The 22052-nt window shown below is 33.3% G+C and overlaps 1 protein-coding gene across 1 annotated transcript in view; it reads left to right on the plus strand.

Annotated features, from left to right (window-relative positions):
* The window catches only part of Cad87a (cadherin 87A), a 298057-nt gene that overhangs the window by 221334 nt on the left and 54671 nt on the right, over positions 1-22052 (plus strand). The window contains exon 3 of the mRNA XM_076391323.1: positions 16154-16371. Within this exon, the coding sequence (XP_076247438.1) occupies positions 16154-16371 (218 nt within the window). The remainder of the gene's footprint in view (positions 1-16153; positions 16372-22052) is intronic.

A 22052-nucleotide genomic window follows, 5' to 3' on the forward strand; every position in this document is an offset into this window, starting at 1 on the left:
GTTGAAAGAAAACGAATAAAAATTAAAGACAGTATAACACCTGCTACTTAAGAAAAAAATCTTATGGCTATAATGTCTTTTAGGTTAATTTGACTTTGGATAGATCGATTTCAAATTTGATGTGCACCTTTATTGTATATATTGCTATTGCCCGTAGCAGAAGTAATTGAAAATTATGTTTTTTCTTCATTTCTTCAGTTCATGAAATGTGCGAAAAAATAACCAAAGGTAAACTAATCTGAATTAAACATCTTTTTGATTTTTTTATCGAATAACCAGCATGGCTGAAACCGCGCAGGCCGAGGAACACACTTTTCTGAACCTTCACAACACAATATGTAAATGCTACATAACATGGGAGTCAGAAGTTCGGTAACTTTCATTATACGTACAAAATATAATCGTTACGTAACATAGTGGACACAATATTCTATAACTTTTGTTACATTAATAGAATATAGCAGTAACATAACTCATGAACAAAATTACACGAAGCATATAATTTTACATAACTTTTTTCCATACTTGCAATATATTATTTTAAACGTAATAAATATTGCAAAACGTAGATGTCACAGGAATCAAATATGTAATTTATTAAATTTATTAAATTTATCATATTTAATAAAAACATTTTCATAAAATCATATGCATATACGTGTACACAATACAAACATGTAAATAGATTTTTTCTAATTTCTCACATAAAATCTCTCAGCATTAATTACTCTAAAACTGAAATCTTTTCGCATGCATGATGCATGGCTAAAGAGTAGTGAAAAGTGGAACACTAAATGTCTATTTTGTAGTAAAGTGCAGTAACGTGCAATTCAAACTACGACAGCGTAACCAGCATTGTCAGAAAAATTCACTGAATCTCCGTTTGAAGGAGTATGGGAAGGTAGGATGATGGAGCAACTTCCTCCGCTCTCCTCCGCGCAGTGGAGTGGGAGAAGCTACACCGTGTATCAGACAACCGTTGCTTCTCGGAGTGGGAGAAGCGGAGCGAAGAGGTAGAAGCAGCCCCACCATTCTACCTTTCCCCACTTCTTCAAACAAAGATTCAATGACTTTTTCTGACAACGCTAAGCGTAACAACCCCAACAGAACTTTCGTAAAAATAAAATTGACATCAAACTTATAATTGGTAAGAAGAATAAAAGGTATGTACACATTGAATTTATCAAGCTTTTATAATAATGTTTTGTACTAATAATATACACATAAAATATTTTTTAAGACAAAGTGCTGAATACGTTCGAAAAATTCAAAGAAATGGACTTCGATAGAGTAGGCTTGGAATGGTTCTGCCTAAGACGGCAGCAGAAATCGAGATATAAAGCGAAAGCAAAGTAGGTAAATTGAGGTGTGATATGTGACATACGTATGAGAAAAATCTGTATACAAAATAATAGAAAACAATACTTTAATGAAAATAATACAAATATATTTTATTTATTCAAATAAATATCCTACAAACATTAATTATAAGCAATTATTCATAATGTAACAATAAGGTTAGTTCTATAACTCTGGGATTACATAATTTACATAGCAAATGTAATTCCCATTTATGTAGCTTAAGGTAACTGGTGTGAGTCACAATGTTACATCAACGAGACGAACATTTTTACCTTTATTTTATCTTTATGTGACTCTCAGGTTACATTTACGTAACATTTACGTTTTTGTGCTGTAGGAAAAGTATGTAATTACATTCAGTGTGTTACACTGCCGTCGAGTTTAATTCTTTTCCTCGAGCTTGACAAACTACCTCAAATCTACGGGCCGCATAACTCCTATCCTCAATACGTCGGGTCCCCCACCATCAACATCGTTACTGTGGAGTGGACATGACGGGTTGGCGGATTAAGGGTCGCGAAGAGTAATCAGTACTGCGGTATGCCGAGACAAAATGTTTGCCAGTGATGTCATAGAGTAGAAGAGTGGAGATATTGCACGGTATTTGAATACATTGCCTGTGATACCTTCACTCTTCTACCCTGTGACGTCACTGGAAGACATTTTGTTCCGGCATATTGCCATACCGTTAGTGATAAAGTCTTTCAAAACAAGCAAGAGGAATAGAAAATACCTATGGTGTTTCACTTTGGGAAATCCCACAAGCTGCAGGTATATGTCTACAGGGTGTTTCTAAATTTGTGGGAAAACTCGGAGATGTAGGTAGAAGACAAGAAAATGAACCGAAAACTTTGTATGCAATATTCTCGGAAACGCTTAGTTTGTTAGTTATACATGGTTTTATATTTCCTTTTATATTGTCCCCTTTAAGGTCAGTGTCCGGGCTTTACGAGGCCGCGAGCTTTTAAAGGACTAGGTTCAAGCTATCCCTTCATGAGAAATCAAAATTTTCGACTTTCTAAAAATGCCAAAGCACGTGACTACCCTAGGCCCTTAAAAGCTTGAGGCCTAGTTGAAGCCTGGACACTGATCTTAAAGGGGATGAGCCACTGTTACATCGGTATTTTATGAAATAAAAAACCGCGTATAAATAACAAACTAAGTGTTTCCGAGAATATTGCATAGTAAGTTTTCGGTTTATTTTCGTCTCTTGTACCTACATCTTCGAGTTTTCCCACGAATTTAGAAACACCCTGTATAACAGACTTGAGAATTTCCCGCGAACCACTAGGCCAGGTCGTCGTTGCTTAAAAAACAAATATGTGAATGTTAGTAAAATATAAATAGGAAATAGATATGTACACAAATGTAGTCATTTTATAGCCAAAAACGTTTCAAGGATGCTGCATATTTTGATTCGGACAATGTTACGGTAATATTAAAAAAATTTAGCAACCAATGACGACATAATAAATCTTTAACATGACCTTGATTATCAGAATCGATGTGTAGTAGCTAAACAAAATGTTTTTTGTTAACTAAGAAGTATATACATGCATACTTTTTTTTACTTTACATATGTAACAACACAAGATATCGTGTACACTTTTTATATAGATGAAATGTTTGAGTATACGATTATAAATAACACCAGATTACAAACTCGTACATACCTGTGATTATTGAGAGTCATATAATTCTGAAACAACGTTACTGATTGACCATGAAATTGAAATTACATTACGCAAATCTTTATACTCATGCATGTATACCATATTTTCTTCTTCTAATGAAAACCAATAATTATGATATAATTTTAGAATTTGTCATGAAAATAAATGCAGAAAATATCAAATGTTATTGGCATCACTGTTATTAGGTAGCTCCTAATAGTTTGTTAGAGTTTCATAATTAGTATTTACTTATTTAAAAACTACGTATGTAAATGTGTTATTATAATATAATATTATTAATTAAATGCTCCCTAAATTCAAATATTTATAAAAATGTCACCGATCACTTATCGTCTTCTTTGAATGACCGTGTAAACTAACGAAAATGTCGTAATCGTGCAATAACGGTTTAAAGGTACTGGATCACGATTTGTGTATTTTGCCGTTAACTTGATATCTGCTTGGAGAATCACTTTTCATCGTCTATGTGCGGTTTATAGAGTAATGATTACGTTGGAAAACCCTTGCATCCCATGATCATATTTACCAACTAATTACCCATTTACTATGCAAATCCGTGCGCTGCTGGGAATTCCCATTAAACTTCGATTCTTTCCCTACCTATCTCGGGATTCGCCCTTTTTCCCTTTCCTCTTCACCAGTGACTACCTCTTCGACCTTTTTTACCACCTAATTCCGCCCAAGTCCCTAGACGCACGTTTGTATGCGATGCCCAACCGTTCTCTTCCCCCTGCTTGAACTTTCGTATAATTTCAGTATTTGTCGATGCGAGAACTCCAATTCATTCAAATTCTTCTGCTCCTCTTCTGTTTTGACGATGAGAATGGAGCGGAAGAATTTGAATTATATTTCTAAATTTGAATCGCTTTCGAGAGAGAACAACTATGATATTTACTTTATAAAATGTTGATGCATTAAATCTATTTGGAAAATACTGAAATAAAATCTTTGGATTAGTGAATGGATAATTAGAAACAAGCTTGGGCATTACTGAAGTTAGCATTTGGAAATTATTTGCATAATATAAGTACATTATCTCATTCGACACGATGTTACTTCGAAATAATTATGAAAATAATTCTTCTCTAAATTCTCCATAGTAGGTGTGCGAAATTACATTTATAAAATGGCCATTTTCCGACCATATCCGAGCTCCCTTTACATTTATTACCACTGAAAACTTCGACGAACATACCTAGGGTATAAAATTTCGGTGATGTGTTTTAACTCTTAACTGGTATAGTGAGGTCACAGAATTTATAATATAAACCCGCTCTTTCAAATAACCTCATGAAAAATAGTCAGGTGCAATTAATGGACGAATGCAATTATAGCTGAATTATTTGTAGCACTTAAACCACACCGAAATTGTCCCGAAATGAGCAATTGCTTTTTAAGTAACTTTCCATAATTCTCGCTTTTTCATGAGGTATGTACTTATTCATTATACATTTTTTAAATTAAATTTTATTGCTAAAAATGGAGGAAAAATGATTAGAAACAAAATAAAATAATTTTTCGAAATAAAAACGTCACTTTTGGCTCATGTCATGTTTTTGTAGTAATGGAAATAAATGCTCCTAAGAATAATATTTTATGTTTTATACAAAACTAAATCACTTGATTCTATCTTTCATAGTTATGTATTAAGTATTATATTTAATAATGAAAAGTAACGAAATCAGTCAATGGATGCAGCGTTAGGAATGTTGCAAATAATTTTTCTTCGAAATCCAATCTATGATAAATATATTTTATCCTGCCTTATACGCACATGTAAATACTTATATACATGTATAAACAATTTGCGATGCCTCAAGTTATTTTGTACTTATAATTAGTACAAATAGTACATTCTACCTTAGTAGTTAATAACAGTGTACTCTAATTATTATCAAGAAAAGTCGGAACATAATTTGGCATCAGCACGAAGAGAATCAAAAAATATCTAGTTTAATTTATTTATTTCATGTCGTTCCAGTTTTTAAAACCGTTTGCAACTACTTTTACATCATACTATTAGAGTGTTCATCGTATAAAGGTTGTTGCATCTTCTTATTTATTTTTGTACGTGCACAACAATTTCAATATTCATTTTTTTCTATTGCCACTGTAATTTAATTGTAAAATACGAAATTAATCATCTTTATTACTCATAAATAAAGGTGTTAATACAAAATATATGATTTATATATTCAAGAATATCTACGTTTAGTTTTATGCTATTTCAATTTAAAGTTTAAATGAGTTAAAGAATTACATAGGCATACAAGTTTTATTATTACCAATACGAATTTATGCAATGCTTTCGTGTTTTGGCTAATCGTTGTAATGAACTATTTCTATAATACACACGTTCCACTCGTTGAAAGTTAATTACTTCTGAATCATATCAAATCCCTGTTCTCTTCAGTAATTGAATTTACTAATACATATCGTCAAAGTTCGCCATTTACCATCTGCAAGTCACACCAATTTTTAAGCACATAAAAAAAGTCTAAAATTGGAAAACAAGAACATATAATTAATATTTAACAAACGAACTAATTATAAATAAATTACAATTAATTAAAAATGATTTGAAACTTTGTCATTGAAACGAGATTTAGTTAAAGGATTTAAAGTTAGTGTCCTATGAAAATGTGTGAAGAAATATAAAAAGTCTATAGAAGACCGCTACAGACTATTCGCAATTCGTGATTCGCGGTTCATGGTGCGCCTTGTGCGCAATTAGTCTGTACAGGACGATGCGTTCGCATCAGTGCATGGTGTTCTGCCTTCGAGGCGGAAAACTTTACGATTTCAAAGAGATTTTATTGTTACGCGAACAGCAACGCACAGTGCGAACGATTCCATTCACGATTCGTCGTTGTATGTCATGCTCGTATTTCGACTTTCGACAGTGCAGTGTCGCGTCGTAGAGCGTCAGTTAGTTAGCGTCAGTTAGTTCGCATAGAATGTTTAAAGTAGTTGTTACCATGAAGTCACATAATTTTTTTCTTCTGGAGAATCCATGTTTTCTTTGCCAGTATCATTAATCAAAGGGACACATTTGTGTCAAGACGTCGAGACATCCACGCAGACTGGATCAATGCTTTGCTAGCCAACACGAAGTAACGCATCTGAAATGATGCATAGCGCAAACCAGAGGCAAACATAATAATTTATGTTTTTGATTCTGTAACTTCTGAGATTCATAGAATGTTTAAAAAGGGCGTACACGACAGTAAGCCTACATTATTAAATAACATAATGCAACCAAAAACTACCAATATATTACACTAATTTTTTTTTAATAAACCTCTTCTTGAAGCATGTCATTAATTACTTTTGTCCTTATCCCTAGAGACAAAAGTGATAACATCCTATTTAAGTTTCAAACTTTTCTTTTTTTTTTTTAATATCGTATGGTAGAATGCTTTTATTATATGTTAAAGTTGAAAAGCTTGAAAAAATTTGAGAAGTTCCAAGATATGAATAACTATTTTCATAATGGGTATACAGGGAAGTAACTTGACAAGTCCATGTGAAACAGGAGAATAGTTTAATATATCAACGAGAAACTCAAAGTTATTAAATAGTGTTGCGAGCACCTGGTATATATATTTATAACTTTATTTACATTATAGCATAATTCAACTTAAAACTTCAAGATTGTGTAGGTGTTTACCTACATTTGTCAATGTACATTATTCATTTGCTATAATGACACAATCACAAGATTTTATCTTTTTTACTAATTGTTGCAGAAAGAACTGTCCATGTTCTAAATTCTAAATAGTGATAACATCTCATTTTCCTAAAAATATAGGTTATTCATGTCCTATGTATTCAATATCAAACTTTGAAATTTAAGCCCCAATTACCAATCTACAAACTTTACATTCCAAATATCAATTAAAACAGAATATTATTTGAGTATAGAGTGAATTACTGGAAGAGTTAAAAGGACACCGAAATGGTTAAGGAAAAGGAGGAATATTATGTGACACCGCTGTTCTTGACACAAATTCTTTCGAAGTGAACGAAAAAGCACGTAATGACTCTTTCCGAGCTGTCTGCCGGTGAAAGAAATCGGATTTTCGGCGACATGTTCGCGCCGTCTTCGCTATCAAACAAAGTGCTCCAACGAGACTCGAGCGTGAAAAGAAACAAGGGAAAAAGAGACGACAAGGGAAATAGGAGCGAAACGAAACCTCGCGGAAAAGTATACGACGAAATCTCTTCTTCGTATCGGCGCCGTCGGCCGGGAAATTATTTTAGACTTGTTAATGCAATTTCCTTAAAAGCTCGCGCGATACATCAGCACATAAATGCGCGTACATTTGCGTCACCATGCCCGTCGGCCTTAAGAACGCACATATCGTCTTCTGTTTTATGCAATATCCTGCTTTCTGCGAAATCTTTTCAACTATAACTCAGACCAAAATAATGCGTGAAAATCTCGCGAAATGAGGACACTATTTGAGTGCTTCTCAACGACTCTTTTATTGAAAGTTAGAGGCAAAACGTCTTATGTATTTAGTTCCTTTCATAATGATGTACTATGTACAGAAATTACTTACCTACTCTTACAAGTAGTTATGTTTGTATACGACAGCAGTGTTCAGCAGTTAATTATGCAATGGTAATCAGTTTCATATGCACCCTTTCTCTTTCGTAATAAGTTATTTAGATACATTCATCTACCGTATTGTTAATTGCAACAACTGGTGTGCCATCACTTATTTCGATGATTTTCGAATATGTCAACAGGGTTATCCTATTTAAGTTTTAGGTCTAATGGTAATAATATAATCAGTTTAAATAAGATGCTCATAAGATGAGTATGATGTCAATATGTTCTTTTTGCACTGTGTTAAATTACGCTAATAAAAATTTGTATAAGATGCTGTAGTTTCACCTAAAAACCTAAGAGCTTTCTTCACATTTCGGAAGGAAAACTGAATACAAAAATATTGTAGTTTTTGGAAGGCAAGAAAAGTTTTGAAAATTGTTAACATTACTTATCTGAAACATTCTTGTTATACGCACACTCGCTCTTCTATAATTTTTGCGATATAAGAATTACTCTATAAACTAATTAATTTGATTTTTCATTTCATAAAACAGTATAATAAACAAATCAAAAAAGTACGATTTTACATTCAAATGGATGTCTTTGTCTTAGTAAATGAAATTTTTAACTTGTAGAATATTAAATGAATATTGAATTTTATTTTGTTTTATTTGTCTTATGTTTCTACATAAAATTATTTGATCTGGGTAAATAATTTTGTAGTTTGAGGAATAAAATATTCTTTTCATCGAAAATATCTCTCGACGCTGTGCAATGCCATCATAAATCAAGCCATGAGATTTAATATGACTCAAACGTAAGATCGATGATTCTGCACGTTCATTCGTTTATACGGTAAACTTATTATTCTTTGATATGTCATGGCAGATTATTTATTAAACTCACCATTTTGTAATATATTATAATCTGAACATAACTTTTCGCTGATTTTAAAAATATTATTTCTGTATATGTAATTACTTGACATTTAACTTTATGCTGAAGCAGCAAAGGAAAAAGATGTGCACATAAACAGAAATATCACGTAACTACACATATGTACTTAATATTATCGTCACTAAATTTTCTTACACTTTTATTTCCAACGCCCTAAACATTAATGTCAAATAAAATTTATCTGGCAGTAGCAATAAAACTTTGCGATTTAACATTCATTTAAGATTCTTAATTCACATAGGTATACACATACTTGTATATTCATCTAAGAAAATATGCAATTTTTTCATATAATTTTATAAAAATCTTTGCATTATGAAAGATAATAATGTCACATGTTTTACGAACATTTCACTGTGAGTTTTTACAAATTAAGGTAATCGTGTATAAAAGAGTAAACCTCACTGATTTTTATAATCTTTGGATATATTATAGAGGACGATATTTTGAACAATTTTTTCTTATACATATAACCGCCGTTCTGCCTTAGTTTTCGAGATATTTGCCAAAAACTGTTACTACTATTCACTGAATTTTGCTAGAACGTACACGCCCATGGCAGCATTATGAGTCAGTAGACGACTGCCACTTTTCTGCTGTTTCGGATCTGAAATCTTTACTTATTATCAGAGATATAAGTTAACCTAGCGGACAAGACCGAAAAAAAAAACAAGAAAAACAAAAAGAACCAAGTAACCCAACATCCTATAAGGATCTAGTGGACAAAAGTAACTTAAACCTAAGTCTTTTACATTCTAAGTTTGTCCACTGGGTTAACTTAGACCAACTAGGTCCTTATAGGGTGCCGGGTCGCCTGTGAGGGATCTCATTTTTAGATTTGTTCATTTGATTAACTTATACCACTGACAATAAGTAAAGGTTGCCGGGCGCATGCTATGTTTATAGAAACAGAAGAAAAATGGCCGTCACAAACTGACTCACGCTGCCATAGACGTGTACGTTTAAGCAAAAATCAATGCGATAGTAGCAACAGGTTTTTGCAAATATCTCGGAAATTTATATGTATAGGACAAAGTTGTTTAGAATATTGATTTCTACAATATATTTTAATTGCATAAAAATTGGTGAAGTGTACCCTTTTATGCACAATTATCTAAATTAAATATTTGCTTAAAATATTCGTAATTTAGAACGACAAAGCTGTTCAATTTATTGCAAGTTGATCTACGAAAGAGTTGTTTATCGAATTTGTATTTCATATTATTCAGTTTAAACTGCATGAAACATGTCGACTAATTAAACGAATCGACTATTTTGATTATTATCCATTAATAAAATTGGTACAGTTCATCAAAAAAAGATATTTCTCTGCAAATACAAGTAAATTTGATTATTAAATTAAGCAAGAACAATATATGTACATTCATTCACATTGAATTATATTCAAACATAACATAATTTTTACCGAATTATGATAATATTCTATCTTTTCATGCTTGTTAAAAATCGTATTGATATTTCCATAAATGTATTTTAACTCGTTATTCGTGTTTTTCTTTAAAAAATAAAGAAAATTATTAAGTAAGTATAGTTTATTCCTTTTCAAGCAGATTTTTAAATTAAAAAATCTGAAAATAAAGTATTCAAAAATTATGATTTTAAGCATTTCTTCTCCTTATTTACGTCATTCTTCAAAATTTTCATATAAAACTCATTGTGGAAATATGTTACTCTTTTTGTGGCGAAGTAATAATAATTTTTTTATCTTAGAAAAAAGTTTATTGATAAATGTAATATAGATTACTATCTACAGGAAAATAAATTCCACAAAAATCCGTACAATAGTTTCTTGTATTCATTCATTCTTACTCTTGTGGAATACCACATATCTAAATAAATGTTTTTAAAAGCTTCATAATAGGAATATGAAAACATTGATATTTTCAAGTCCGATGACACCAATGTGGTGTGACGTTACAATAAGAATAAATAAAACATATGTAAGTATCTACATACGTAAATATGAGCTAATTAATATTTTGAAATTTGCACAATCCACTTGTGTTTTAAAACGTATAGACATTTAAATATTAATGAATCAACGTTTAACATCTTGAATTTTATACCTACACTTCGAAGTAACTTGAGCATGGCTATTGTAGAGTTCTAATTTGATTCACTTAAAATAATTTGGGAATTTCAAAACAAATGACAACCCCTTTAAAAACATGTCAGTGTTTGATTGCTCTCCTTCCTAATTAGGTTGTTTGAAGTGTTCTTTCATTAAACAGCTCGTACTTTGTTATTAAATTCTGTTGTTTAGAGGGAGTCAACGACAGACGGAATAAACTCTAAGTATTTAAAGGAAGCTCATTAATTCGTCACATCGTGAAAATTGTCTCCACTTTGTAGTAATCGGACCGGACACGATAAAGCCAGTCTGTCACTTTCCATTCCTTTCACGTCAATAGAATTTCGATACGGTCGGCGCGGCGCAGCCCCGGTCAGCCATGCGCCTGCCACTGCATTATCAAAGTCGATAAAACGATTTTCCGGGCCTTCTCGTATATGTATCGCGTTTTCCTTTCAATCGATGTCTCGAAGGATTCCCAGCACGTTTGACCCGACACCGTTGAACTTAATGACGCCTTTTCCCGTCAAAAAGTCTGCCTTTCGCCTTTGATTCGCGTACCCGTGCGTCTTCCGTTTTTCAGAGATCTGCTGAAAGCCTTTGGCTGCCAGACAAAAATCAATTCTTAATGGCTTCTTTCCCTTCTAAAACGCTCCTCGTCCTGCCCTTTAAGCGGTGTTCCTTTGTCTGGCCAAGGCTGTTCGGGATTTCCGCATTTAAGATTTATTTTTATACTTCCACTTCGGGCGAATTCAATTTCCGGATGCTGACGGATGCGCTCGTAACTCAAGATTCTCGGATAGGAAGACTCATGAAATCTTATTTCTTGTCGAGATATCTGATTTTTCGACGACCAGCAGTTTGGTATATTGTCCAGTGAGAAGCCTAGAAAATAATTACCGTACCCAATCCTGCTACTTTGACGCTTGGAACAGTGGTGCTGGGTCGCTTATTGCTGATACTGTTAATAGACGAATAATGTTAAACCAGTGTTTTTATTGATAACCAGTCATCTATACAAATGCTGTTTGAATTTAAAGGTCAATCTATAAAACTATTCAAACACTTTTTAAGAACATTATGCTCGAAGATTTCAATATTAACTTCTTTTTAAATCACACTACACATTTTCATTACACTCATTTTATTGTATATTTGCTGGCAGTTCAACAAGGTACGGAAATTGTAAATTTGAAGCAAATATTCAATTATTTGAATCTAGTAATTACGTCAGTCAGGTAACATTGTCCAATTGTGTTGGTCATCTCTTCAACGGAGACTGACTTGTCTACTTCTTCTGTAAGTGTCATTACAGACTTCATCTACTTACAATTACTTGTTTATGTATTTCTTTGCGTTATAAAACTATGTATTTATTTTGAAAATATCTTGGAAAAAAAGTAATCAAATACCTACCCCTTAATAGTTGACATTGACTGTCATGTCACCCATATGTGAGCGACAATTTTTGCATGATTGGGAATAACATTAACTTACACAATTACAACATGATTGTAGCGCTAGCAAATTAGAAAAAGCGAAGCATTATAGAATACATATGAAAGTGGTTTCAGAATAACTTTTTTAAGTTGGAATCACTGTCAGTGTAATGGAATTACGTACTATGGAATATTAGAGTGTAAATTTATAAGCAAGAAACAGAATCAATTGTTTTCTCACTTTTGCGCTTCCCTCAAATTTTATATTTCATAGCTATTTCGATGGAGGAAAGTATAGAAAGGCCAATAGTCGGATATCAATAATTCCATTCACTTTCTAGTTCTTCTTCTACAAGACATCAATTATGGAAGCGAAACCGAAGGAAGGAATGATTCTCACACTGTTCCATTCGTTTTTAAAATGTTCATTGCTATTACTGTTGTGTTCTGCATTAAAATTTAATGCGGGTTTCTTAGATCTTGTATTAAGGATTATGCTGTGGATATTATTAGCATATACGCGATCGCTACGTATATTAATAAATTTCATAATTTTTACAGACAGTAGAGTCACGTAAAAATTCGATCTGTTGATAGTATGTAAATGTAATACATTGAATTGCAATTTGTAATATATCTATAAAAATTTGTCTAAGGTTGCTTTATAGTTTGTAATGAAAAATTAATTTGTATTAAACATGAATGATTTTGATGTGTCTTGACAGTACGACAGAGTCTTCCCTATTTGAACTAGTAAGGAGATATGAGTATTCAAATAAAAGAATTTTCAAGTAACAGAAATAAGAATATTTTTTCTCATATATTATACAAAATATGTAAGTAAAAATCAATAATATTGGTAGGTTTTGAGATATTTAAACGTTTCTTATCCCTGTGTTCCTTAAATTATATAGATTTTCGAAATGTATATGTTTCAAAAGCTTCAGTGTAAATAAGCATATCTTCTTCATCACTTTCGTTCGCTGCTTTACCTTATCTAAAATTGATATGCATAATACGGCTGTCATCATTATTGCCTTTATCACAAAAAAGTACGAGCATATTTATACTACATACATATACATAAAGGTGTAACTATTCGATACTATGAATACAGAATTAGAGGGAAGGTTGTTAAGTAACATTTTGTTTAAATAACAGAACGTTTAAGTATTAAGATACGTGGATAATAGAACTTGGAAAATGAGAAGCTTTATTGTGTATTTTTACTTTAAATAAGATAGAACTCATATTAAACACAAAGATTGTCAAGAATGGGGTAGAAGTGTCAACTTTATTATAAATTCAGACCTTACTGTTATTCTTAATGCTTCGAAAACCGTCTGTTGAGAATTATGTAACGAGGTTTACAATCTAAACTCATTGTCAGTAAAATTATGATATACGTGCTTGAACAAACTCGAACTCGTTACTTAAACAGTATCAACCATCTTGTTCACAGCTGCACATTCTTGAATATTCAGGAAACCATAGAGTAATTTGAACTCATCTCTTGGAAGTATGTAACAAAAGCCATCACATACAGTATCATATGCAAACACTAATTACCACCTAGGGAAGTAGCCTAGACACCTTGCGCGCTCTGCTGACCCATCATTTTCTTTTGTATGCAAAGTCACGATATGACCGTGTTATTGACACGATAAAAAAACACCGCTAGTTTTACGACTAGCTGCAGAGACGAGTAACGAGATTATCCCAGGGTTGGAAATAGAAAAAATTCTGGGCAATGGGCACGAATTCTCAGTAACCAGGCTTCAAAAAGAACGAGATCCAAGAGAGACCGAGACGCGTTACGCTTTAACGATTATTGTTGGCTCTCGACGTCCGTTGTTTTCCTAGAACGACCGGAAACGTACGTGGAAAACCACAAATGTCCGTTACACACTGGCAGTTTCTTGATGCTTTACGTGATCCTAGCTGGAGAAACAGCAAAATAAGAAAAAGGCTATATCAAGATTCGCTAAGAGTTCCGCGAGATACATTTTCAAACAGGCAACTGTTTTAGACATTAAACCTGGCATACCTGGCCACCTTCTCAAAATTCTGCCAAGACCGCTATAGCAAAACTACTTTCTAATAGTTTTATGACTTTCATGAGGGGGCCTATATGTGAGATCCAAACGTTTCTTTGTCCAGCGCACTTCGTTTAGAAATTAAATTACAAAGTAATAGTTTTATAAAAGAAATTGTTGTAGACTAAATACATTTGCAATATATCTCTTGTATTCTTTAGTTAATCAAATGCTTTTAAGTAGTATTTTGTAGTTTTTGTACACTTACATAAACAGTTCTACAGTAGAACCTCGATTATCCGAATGACCAAATATCTGAACCTGTATTATGCTGTGCTTACAAGATTTATGTAGTTATACTCCATATCTAACAATATTTATAATTCGAGATACGTATTTTTTCTGCTTTAAGTGGTTATATGTAGTGCTTAGAATTTAGAAATTATACGTAGCGAATTTATATAGAGATCCGCAGGAAACTTACAAGTTTGAGAATTTAAGAAACAAATCATTAGTGGAAATGATACCTAATGTTTTCCACTGAAAGATGTCTTTTACCTATACTATTATAAATGTAAAGGTATGTCGCACATTGGAAAAGTGTGACATTATTGAGTAGGCGATGGTTTGTTGTCACGTGCTCGTGTTTTATTCTCTTTATCGTAAGCATGCACCTGATGCATTACGTAGTGTACATATTATTCACTATTTTTTTTCTACTAATAGTGTAATGTATCGTAATGTGTCCTTCATTTATATACATGGTTTATAAAGTGTGTTTATTTTCTTAAGCATATATTCTCATTTAGCATAATAAGTTTCCATGAAGAAATATTATTAACTAAACGAGATATTGCCATCAACAGAAGACGTGTTTCTATGCTGATGGACATTTTGTAGCTCAAACGATGAAACAAAGTAAAAAACTGAATGGATATTAAAAATAGATATTTAGAACATCTCAATTTTTAAACTTTATTTCCAATTCATTACTAATTAAATAAAGGAACGATTTTCCATCGAAATTCCATACTTCAACTTTATTCAGCCGTCATTTTATAATGACGAAAACAACCAAAAGAAATTGATGCTGTACAAATGTTTAATTTATTCTTTTGTTTAGTATGTATTCTTCTACGTAATAAATATTTATAGCTAACAAATGTTTAATTTCTAGTTCATCAATGACATATTGACAAATTTGATCCTTTCAGTCCGATTATCTGAGAAATCGCTTACTCAAACGGATTTATCTCTCAATTAATTCGAATAATCGATGTTCTACTGTAATACTTACTTGGTGACAGTAACATTTCAAACAAAATTTATATAGAAAAATAAATACTAAATGCACATTATATCATATATAAACATTAATTTGTTCATTATATACTTATTGTTGCAATTCAGCTGATTCTCATTTAGGTTTACCAAAAATTCATCTGAAATATGTTTATATTATTCATACAAATATTGTTTGCATATTTTTCATATACAGGGTCTTTTTAAACAGCACAAAATAAATTTAAAAGTGATTCTAGACACTATAATAAGACGAAAATTAAGAATGACGATTTCGTGTTTGAGGCTTTGTTTATTAGTTATAAATATTTAAAAATCTAGTGAAAATTTCCAAAAATGAGCCCATGCGGAAGCCTCAAGCAGTGGTTGTCAAAAACAGTACAGTCTACTCTATAGTGTACCCCTTAAATTTTGTATCGTAGATATACAAATATTCACATTAACATCATGATTCGTTAAATCTTAAACAAATAGCAGTTAAGCTAAAAATTGAGCACAGGTTGAGATAAAACTGTGTTGCGTTTCTGACGCATCAATGTGTAGTGTCGTATTGATTTCATTGTTTATAAAAATCCTGCGCTGCGCTGCGTCACTTTGCGCTAAAAAGTGCGATGCATCTGTTTAATCTATAAATTCACTGTAAAGGTATCGTAATTTTAGCTGAAGTTGCTGACGAACTTCTGAAAACAAGAACGATTTGTCTGTTGTTTCAGGCGCCAACAATGTAAACGAACCACCTATCCTGGAAGGAGGGGGATACCCTGCGGGTTTGCCACTTGCAGAATCAACCAAAGTCGGGACGGAAGTGTTCGTCCTTAAGGGCCACGATCCCGAAGGATCGCCGGTAAAATATGGTATACAACTCACGGACCATTTCATCGTAAATCCACGCACAGGAGTCATCACGTTGGCGAAACCACTCAATCGTGAGGTAAGCGAATTTTCTTGTTTGTTTGCCTACTTTTTTCTGGAATACATAACACCAGTATATGTATGCCAGATGCAACTATACTCATGAATTAGTTCAGGCTTACACGATTTATTGCTCCTAGGTGTAGATTCCTGTGAGTAATAATAGATAATATCCAGAAGAATTCAAGTATGCTTCCGTAGACAACAATTGTTCTCTGTGAGGAGAACAATCTATGAACATGTAGATTTAGAATCTCTAAAACAGTTTTTTTATACTGTTTTATGGTTTATAGATAATGTTGCGACGTCGCGTTACTTGCTTTTTATATTCCTAGTGGTACAACTTAAGAACAATTGAGAGCGCATGTAGGCTTTATTATTGTGGCGGAAACTAATTATAATCGAATATCCATTACAAGGCACGAATTATTCAAACATTACACTTTATGTCCAAACATTTCATGCGCTCATTATTAATAATTGCGAGGAGTTCTTGAACAAAAATTACGTGCCAAGAATCTAGTTTTATTTATTAAATATAAGTGAAATCACCAGTTTGCTTAAAATAAAGTTAAATTTTGGATGTGCAAATAATCTAAAATATTTTCTTACCTGTATTAAACAGTTCACAGAAGTAAACATATTAGATTGAAGTGTTTATTAGGAACACGTCAGGTTAAGTGTATCCTTACACATATACTGCTTTCTTAGAGTAATAATAATATGTTATGTGATTAAGCTTTAGTCAATGATAATTTTTCATGCATTTCTCTACAAATTCTCATTATTTTGGAAATTAATTGTTATCTAAAACTTATGAAGATGTCTCCCAAAATTTCCTTATCGCAGTTTTGATCACTGTTTATCTTTTTCTAATTCGTTCACATACATTTGTAAATAACCTACAAGAATTTTTCGTAATCAAGCAATACTAAAAATGGCCATTTCCTAACATTCTTTTTCGTTAATATGCAGATTAATTTAGAAACAAGTGTATAATGTGCAGTAGTCTTAAAACATAAATATACCTTCGGTTAGTTACTAGTATTTGATCAAAAGAGAAGAATGATCTTTTAGGTTTATTATTGCACCACTCTGAGACAGGGAACAGGATTTCTCTTTTCCTCGCTTTGCCAACTATCCTTATATCCACGACCAATCCTTGAGTCCCAATATTGCTCTCTGTCGCAACCCATCCTTTCTCCTGCTTACTATCGAGATTGAAAAAGTAGTGATGGTTGCAGGAATAGACGGCAACGCAGCGGAAAGGAAAAATCCCTGTCTTACAATCAAAGCGAACGAAGAATAACCAATGGCTTATTCTCAGCTTTGTTATATAAAGCTGTATTATTTTCAAACGTTAAGCGTAAGGGAGCAAACATTTCAACGTGTTTAAGACCAACATGCTTTAATAAGACTAGTATATTTTAAGAAGACTGTCTCCAGCAATCGATATTTTCTTAGGTGTTAAATTTGAACTGACCCAAATAGTAGTTCTTCCGCTAATAGAAGGAAATATTATATAATTCAACGTAAGTGTGTCATCGATCTTAAATATGTTAAGTATGTACTACATATTATACATATTTTAACAATGAAAAGTCAAAACTTGGATAGACAATTTTTTAACGAAATCTAATTCAAAATGTGGACTTTAATAAATATAAACAAATCTCAAAATACTACTCATTACTCAGTCAGTTTTATAAAAAATAACTTCTTGTATTGCCTCGGGAAATCGTAGTAGAAAGTAATTACAAAGTAATTATGTAATACATGAAAATGTAAATACATAAACGAAAAGTGATGCTGAAAATAGCCGTTGCTTAACAAATCTAATGTCTGTATAGAAACATTATGCATTATAACAATTTTATAATAAAAGGTGTTTGGCAACTTTTGTCTTCAAAATTATCCTATATATTCACTGAAAAAGATCGTGAAAAGTGAAATTTAAAAAAATGACATTTCTATTCGTGTCTATATGTATATTCGTGTAGCCCAAAATACATGTAACTGTGCTGATATTTTGCACAGTATCGATAATCGGATAGTTAACCTACTTTATCTATTTTGAACGAAGATAAATCGTCTATCTGGATTATTACTGAATCGTCATTTCCGAAAATCCATCCGGCAATCGATACGGTACTTAACGAGGCGTGTATAGATAAATGACAAATGGAAACCATGGTGCATCAACGTTAGTAATTTACGGTGTTTAAATATAATCCTAGGTATTCATATCTTGAAATCGTAAACATTGTGTGTGAATCGTTGAGTTATCGATCGATTGCATCGTGCCAAACTAGAGTCTTAGCACGGATAAAAAGAAAGCGATGCAAATTCTTTTAATATTGTTACGAAACGGGACGCGAGCAGCACAAGAAGCTGGTGAGGATAGATATATTTCCAGAGAATATAGTGGTTGAAGTGTTAGTTGGTACAAGGGACGAAAGTGGTGCAATGTCGGTGAGCTGTTGGGATTATTGTAGACGAGGACGAACTTGATGTAAAATCAGGGAGCTTCTGAGGATACATGTGCTTGCGGACGAAACTGATCTGTGATCAGTGAGCCGCAGGAGTGTGAGTTTCGTGAACGCACCTGATGCGAAATCAGGGAGTCACTAAGATCAGTTTCACAGACGAACTTAAACTAAATTGTGGTGCCGTTAAGGAGGTTGGCAAGTTTAAACAGACGAACCTGATTCAAAATGAGGGTACTGTAAAGAGGTTGGATAACGTACAGACGAACCTGGTGTTACAGGTAGCTATAGGGAACAGACGAATTTGATGTAAAATCAGGTAGCTGCTGGATAGGTTAGTTTTCGTGGACAAACTTGAATAAATGAAGGAGCTACTAGGCTGGAGACAGTTTTCTTTAGAAGTAAGGTCATGCAGACGAATCTAATGTGGAATCAAGTTGCCGCAAGAAATGTTAGTAAGCCTCGTAATTTGTTAATTATTAATTGATACAACTCGAAGTGGCTAAGCTGTATCGTGGGGATCTGTCAACTTCGAATGGGATCTCTTATGGTAATTATAGGTTTGAAAGCAATCTATACTGCGTTCACTGAGAGAACGCAGTCGTTTTACGCAGATGGCTTCCATTGCCCTGACTGACTTTTCCACTGAGATTAGTGAAGGATTCAAGAGCCTAAAAGGACACGCCTTACTTCTTTCTACTCTGTATACCTAGTGTCCAAATGAAACAAATGTTTCTATCTATTAAGAAACAATATTTATTGAGATATCAATGTATAAGAATTCACAGCTTATTTGATTATAAAGAAACAGCAACGGTAGAACTGTTTCCTGGATTTCCTACAAAATGTTCAATGCGACCAGGTAGTTTATGACACGGGAAATCTAGGGTCGTTTATGGTATTGCAACGCAGTAAGAATACTGACTAGTACCAGTACGTTTTCGGTCGACAGAGACGATATTCAAGAAGATTTTTATTTGCTAACAGAGCCGCATTAATACTTTCGGAGAAAACTAAAATCTAAAAGAATATCGTTTGCTTGCTCAAAATTTCTTTCACACCGTTTATGCGCTAACACTTGAAGAAGTGACTTTCTTTAGAAATGGTAGGACCTCCAAGGGCCCAACAAGGGGTTCATGGGTAGGGATGTGCTCGGGAGTGACAGAGCCAATAACTAATGAGCGTAGGCGTGAACTGCGCAAAGGGTACGAAAACTCGTCAACCGACAACTGCGTTCTCCCAGTGAACGAAGTATAGTCAAATGCAATAAATGCTGTAGTATATTCTAAAATCAGTCTTTACGTATAGGTGTATTGCGTAGTGTTATCGTGTAAAGTGTATGATTTTAATGCTCGATATTAATGTACTGGCGATGTGGCGACTTACAAAGTGGTCGTATAAATTGCCAGATAGAATTTATGCCGACTTGCGAATTCTATGTGGTTAAACTGTAGGTTCAAAAGGCAAATTTAGCCCGATCTCACTGAATAGCAACCAACTCTGACGAGCTTGACTGTCAACGTGACAATACTGTTCTGAACTCCTTAGGGCTAAAATCTCAGAATTTATATAGGTCGAAAAATGAGGGGGGATTCGTTAGAAATTTCCATATAAGGAAATTTCTCACGATTGGTACACAGCATCGTGGTCGCTACCCAACTGCTCGGAGTTGCTGCGCTCCCATTAAGATAACGAAAAACGATGATGCTAGAGCGTTTTCTTTTAATAGGCAGAGACTCGAATATTTGGGAGAGTAACAGAAAATATTCTCCGTACGTAACAATATTAATGTTAGAACTATTAAAACTATTAACGTATCTGGTTTAAAATTTTTTATCAAATTGACGGAATTTTATAGATTTCATTCTTTGACTTTTAATGTCATATGTGACTGATACATTCTTTCGATCATGTTTCTCTTCCTGTCTTCTTTCAAATATATTTATGTCTCGTACATACTGAAGTATAATAAAAACAATAAACATAAAAAGACTTAATAGAAAGCGTAAATTATTTATATGTATAACTACTTCTTCTTGATTAATAAACTTCGTTATTATAAACATAATATACGCTTAAAGCAACTTGTACTCATTACTACATTCTAAATTTTGCATTGACACATTAAATCGAATATATTACTTGATCATTGCGGAATTTATTGTAAACCAGCCAGAATCCATATTAGTGTCACGATTCATAAATTTATTAATGGATATTCTACTCCAGGATGTAATTACTTGTACTTACGTATTTATTTATTGTACTTCGCTAATCGTAGGATCATGTTTTTGTTCAAAATTAACAACTAAAATTGTTTTCACAGAATAAATTTAAAAGATTTTCTTAAAGAATGAAAGTTTCCATTGGGGGACAGTCTTTAACATCAATGATATATATTTTGACTATAGAAAAAAATTTTTTTCTTTAAATACATAGTGTTTCTTTCAACGTATAAGAATAGCAATTTCATGTAGGTAGTATAGTTATCCTATGAATAGTCCCTTAGAAGGAATACGGGTGTTTATTGGTCAGAGTAAAAGGAGTACGTATCGTCTCATACGCATTTTCACCTGTAGCGTATATTGGTCAAAGCGATGACACATACTAACTGGAGAGTAGTGTTCAGCCAGAAGAAGTATATCGAGAGCGTCAAAGGCGAGGATAGACAGAGCGAGCGAGAAGTCCCTCTTTCCCTTGCGCCGTTTCGTGGGACTACTCATGGGACAGCTCCAGTATAGTGCCTCTCAGAAATGTAGTAACTTAAGTAAGACACACTCAAGTGACATGCTGTGCTATACCGTTTTGGGTGCAAGCCATCAAATGTGTTCTCTACTACTTGGTTCAAGGCTGTATCTTATTTGGCCACATTTACTTTCTTAGCACCCCTCAAAGTTCCAAAGCTTCCGTTTGGATGGTGCTACCCTAGAGTTGTAAAAACTAAAATCGAGCCGCTCAGAGACACAGAACGGATTTTCCCTTTTCTTCGGTCTGCCGTTTCCTCCTATACCCTTCATCTTCACTTCTTCAGGCCTGTGGCTCTTTCTTAGTACATCCGAATACCAAGCATCCTTTACTTTCTCAGCCACCTTTTGGGTAGATCTTTTACAGCGTGTCAAATAAATAACCGATATCCCGCTGGCGAGAACATAGGAAGAAGGGCCTGCAGCACCAAAGGATGCAGGGCGTCGTTTCCGGGCGTCTGATATGCTAC

The sequence above is a fragment of the Calliopsis andreniformis genome, chromosome 2 (assembly GCF_051401765.1).
Source record: "Calliopsis andreniformis isolate RMS-2024a chromosome 2, iyCalAndr_principal, whole genome shotgun sequence".
Taxonomy (NCBI): Eukaryota; Metazoa; Arthropoda; class Insecta; order Hymenoptera; family Andrenidae; genus Calliopsis; species Calliopsis andreniformis.